Source organism: Aquarana catesbeiana, linkage group LG06 (assembly GCF_042186555.1).
Source record: "Aquarana catesbeiana isolate 2022-GZ linkage group LG06, ASM4218655v1, whole genome shotgun sequence".
Classification (NCBI taxonomy): domain Eukaryota; kingdom Metazoa; phylum Chordata; class Amphibia; order Anura; family Ranidae; genus Aquarana; species Aquarana catesbeiana.
In genome coordinates this window covers 417,652,130-417,656,746 of record NC_133329.1, presented here as the reverse complement: position 1 = coordinate 417,656,746, position 4,617 = coordinate 417,652,130, and the positions used below count along the sequence as shown (strand labels likewise).

At 63.1% G+C, this 4,617-nt stretch overlaps 1 protein-coding gene across 1 annotated transcript in view; it reads right to left on the bottom strand.

Moving 5' to 3' along the window:
- Window positions 1-560: 560 nt before the first annotated feature.
- Window positions 561-4,617, bottom strand: part of LOC141147340 (coiled-coil domain-containing protein 93-like) — a gene marked incomplete at its 5' end in the record, with an annotated part of 20,886 nt that continues 16,829 nt past the window's right edge. The window contains 4 exon segments of the mRNA XM_073634581.1: window positions 561-1,002; window positions 2,902-3,015; window positions 3,797-3,880; window positions 4,577-4,614. Of these exon segments, the coding sequence (XP_073490682.1) occupies window positions 2,985-3,015; window positions 3,797-3,880; window positions 4,577-4,614 (153 nt within the window).

Genomic DNA, 4,617 nt, shown 5'->3' with positions numbered 1-4,617 from the left:
GCAGGCGCAGCGCTTACGAACGACTAAGGAGCCGCCAAAGATAGCCGAAGCTGAAAACCTTCAATCAGCTGTACACGGCGCCCTGGGTCCAGGTTGAAGCCCCACCATCCAAGTGGACCCAGAGGTAGAATAAAAGTGGCGAGCGAAGCGAGGGGCCCGACTACAGGCGCCGTGTACAGCTGATTTACACCTATTCAGCTTCAGCTATTTCCACCGCCTCGTACTGTGCAAGCGCTGCGCCTGCGCAGTACAGGGGGGGTCCTAATCCACCGGGGGGAACTTTCTCGGCAGAACACCGGCTTGGCTGGAGAGGAAGGTCTGCTTGATGTGGACATTCATTGCTGCCCAGACACGCCATTCCGAGAACTGAGGACTTGTGGTCGTTCCTCATAACTAAGATCCTCCAGACCCTTTATTAGCTTTGTTGCCCTTCTTTGTACTCGCTCCATTTCCAGTACATCCTTCCTGAGGACTGGTGCCCAGAACTGGACAGCATACTCCAGGTGCGGCCGGACCAGAGTCTTGTAGAGCGGGAGACACACAAATTCTACAAACACAGATGACGAAGTGGTACTAGAAATTTACTGAAGGAAAATACAAAACAAATCTCATTCATTCCTATATGGTACATTCCAGGGGCCCTTCACATCTCCCTCTGATCTGCACTCATCGGTGGGAACGGCTCCCGGGGGCCACAGAATCCAATCTAATCTTCTGTGTACAGAGGAGACAGGACATGTTTTTTCTGACAGGGTGGAGAGATCGGTGGATTTGAGATCAGTCGGGGGGGAGGGGGAGGGGAGCGATCAGTGGATCTAAACTCAATCGGTGGGCGGCCGGTGTAATATCAGTGCAGAGATGGCGGGTGCAATGGTGGAGCGCAGTATGAATCATTCGTTCCATGTCCAGCATACAGTCGATGTTGTTCTGGGGGTGACGGGTCATTCCTCAGGCGGATCGCTCCTTCAGTTTACTCAGAAACATCTCATTCTTCCGACATTCCTGGAAATAAAAAAAAACACATTTATAGGCGGAGCTCAGCGAGGTCTACGGGGCGGAGTTCTCCCACATTCACCCGGCTGAGTGAATGGAAACAGAGGGGGGGAGGGGGGAATCTTTTAGGTGAATAAAATATTTTCTGTTTTATGGAGGAAGAAACATTTCACATCCAGACGGAGCAACCGAACGTACAGAGGATCCTCAGCCAATCCGACCCTCAATGAGCCGAACCCCATAGTGTCAGAGAGAAATGTGCCAGAACCAGGGACTCCGTTCCGCCCTGCCCCCCCCATGAATCAGGGACTCCACCCCACCCCACCCCACCCCCCCCCCCATGAACCAGGGACTCCACCGCCCCGCCCGCCCCCCCCCCCATGAACCAGGGACTCCGTTCCGCCCCGCCCCCCCCATGAACCAGGGACTCCACCCCACCCCCCCCCCCATGAACCAGGGACTCCACCGCCCCGCCCGCCCCCCCCCCCCATGAACCAGGGACTCCGCCGCCCCCCCATGAACCAGGGACTCCGTTCCGCCCCGCCCCGCCCCCCCCATGAATCAGGGACTCCACCCCACCCCCCCCCCCCCCCATGAACCAGGGACTCCACCGCGCCCCCCCCCCCCCCCATGAACCAGGGACTCCACCGCGCCCCCCCCCCCCCCATGAACCAGGGACTCCACCGCGCCCCCCCCCCCCCCATGAACCAGGGACTCCACCGCGCCCCCCCCCCCCATGAACCAGGGACTCCACCGCGCCCCCCCCCCCCCCCCATGAACCAGGGACTCCACCGCGCCCCCCCCCCCCCCATGAACCAGGGACTCCGCCCCCCCCATGAACCAGGGACTCCGCGCGCCGCCGCCCCCCCCATGAACCAGGGACTCCGCGCGCCGCCGCCCCCCCCATGAACCAGGGACTCCGCGCGCTGCCCCCCCATGAACCAGGGACTCCGCACGCACCCCCCCCCATGAACCAGGGACTCCGCGCCCCCCGCCCCCCCCCCATGAACCAGGGACTCCGCGCCCCCCGCCCCCCCCCATGAACCAGGGACTCCGCACGCACCCCCCCCGCCCCCCATGAACCAGGGACTCCGCGCCCCCCCCCATGAACCAGGGACTCCGCACCCCCCGCCCCCCCTCCCCCATGAACCAGGGACTCCGCGCGCCCCCCCCCCCATGAACCAGGGACTCCGCGCGCCTGCCCCCCCATGAACCAGGGACTCCGCGCGCGCCCCCCCCCATGAACCAGGGACTCCGCGCGCCGGCCCCCCCATGAACCAGGGACTCCGCGCGCGCCCCCCCCCCCCCCCCATGAACCAGGGACTCCGCGCGCCCCCCCCCCATGAACCAGGGACTCCGCGCGCCCCCCCCCCCCATGAACCAGGGACTCCGCGCGCCGCCCCCCCCATGAACCAGGGACTCCGCACTCACCCCCCCCGCCCCCCCATGAACCAGGGACTCCGCGCCCCCCGCCCCCCCCCCCATGAACCAGGGACTCCGCGCGCCGCGCCCCCCCCATGAACCAAGGACTCCGCGCGCCGCCCCCCCCCCCATGAACCAGGGACTCCGCGCCCCCCCCTCAAACCAGGGACTCCGCCGCCGCAGCCCCCCAAGAACCAGGGACTCCGCGCGCCCCCCCCCCCATAAACCAGGGACTCCACCGCCCCCCCCCCCCATGAACCAGGGACTCCGCCCCCCCCCATGAACCAGGGACTCCGCCGCCCCCCCCCCCCATGAACCAGGGACTCCGCCGCCCCCCCCCCCCATGAACCAGGGACTCCGCCGCCCCCCCCATGAACCAGGGACTCCGCCCCCCCCCATGAACCAGGAACTCCGCCCCCCCCCCCCATGAACCAGGGACTCCGCCCCCCCCCCCCCCCATGAACCAGGGACTCCGCCCCCTCTCACCTCTTTAAATTCTTTGACGGTTTTGAAATACAATCTCTGCTTCTCCAACAACTCCAGATATTCGTCATTCAGCTGATCGCGTCTCATCTTATTCTCCTGCTTCTTCTTCTCCATCTGAGACACAAAACCATCAGAGTCACCCCAATACCACCGATGGAGATCATACACCCTCCAGAGTCACCCCAATACCACCGATGGAGATCCTACACCCTCCAAAGTCACCCCAATGCCACCGATGGAGATCCTACACCCTCCAGAGTCACCCCAATACCACCGATGGAGATCCTACACCCTCCAGAGTCACCCCAATACCACCGATGGAGATCCTACACCCTCCAGAGTCACCCCAATACCACCGATGGAGATCCTACACCCTCCAGAGTCACCCCAATACACCGATGGAGATCCTACACCCTCCAGAGTCACCCCAATACCACCGATGGAGATCCTACACCCTCCAGAGTCACCCCAATACCACCGATGGAGATCCTACACCCTCCAGAGTCACCCCAATACCACCGATGGAGATCCTACACCCTCCAGAGTCACCCCAATACCACCGATGGAGATCCTACACCCTCCAGAGTCACCCCAATACCACCGATGGAGATCCTACACCCTCCAGAGTCACCCCAATACCACCGATGGAGATCCTACACCCTCCAGAGTCACCCCAATACCACCGATGGAGATCCTACACCCTCCAGAGTCATCCCAATACCACCGATGGAGATCCTACACCCTCCAGAGTCACCCCAATACCACCGATGGAGATCCAACACCCTCCAGAGTCACCCCAATACCACTGAAGGTTTTATCCCCCTCCAGGTTTGTGTTGGAATGATGTCTGCTCATAGGGTTCTGCTGTCCATAGTGTGTGTCTGAGGGGTCCTACCTTATTCCTGTTCTGCCGAATACCGTCCACAATCTGCTCCATCTGCCGAGGAACTGTTCCCGAGTTCCTGAAGACGCCATTGCCCTGAGGAGAGAAGACACCCGCCGTCTGTACATGAGGAGAGCAGATGACACCCTGTGGAGGGAGGAGCTCCGAGTGTACAGAGCAAATATTCCAATTATACAAACCGACATCCGCCCCCGACCACCATCTCCTCCCGCCCCCCGACCACCATCTCCTCCCGCCCCCCGACCACCATCTCCTCCTGCCCCCAACCATGGCGACCCGTGCCTCCTCCCGCCCCCGACCACCATCTCCTCCCGCCCCCGACCACCATCTCCTCCCGCCCCCCGACCACCACCTCCTCCCGCCCCCCGACCACCATCTCCTCCCGCCCCCCGACCACCATCTCCTCCCGCCCCCAACCATGGCGACCCGTGCCTCCTCCCGCCCCCGACCACCATCTCCTCCCGCCCCCGACCACCACCTCCTCCCGACCATGGCGACCCGTGCCTCCTCCTGCCCCCGACCACCATCTCCTCCCTCCCCCGACCCCCACCTCCTCCCGCCCCCGACCATGGCGACCCGTGCCTCCTCCTGCCCCCGACCACCATCTCCTCCTATCTGCGACTACAACTTATTCCACCTCCTGTCCCCAACCCCGGTGACCCGCGCTTCCTCCTGACGCGACAACGGACCGGCGCCACCTTCTCCTGTCCCCGACCACAGCGACTTATTCCACCTCCTGTCCCCGGCACTATAATCACAGGTTGTACTTACTGCTGGAAATTGTCATGAATAGAATTCAGCAAATTCACCTA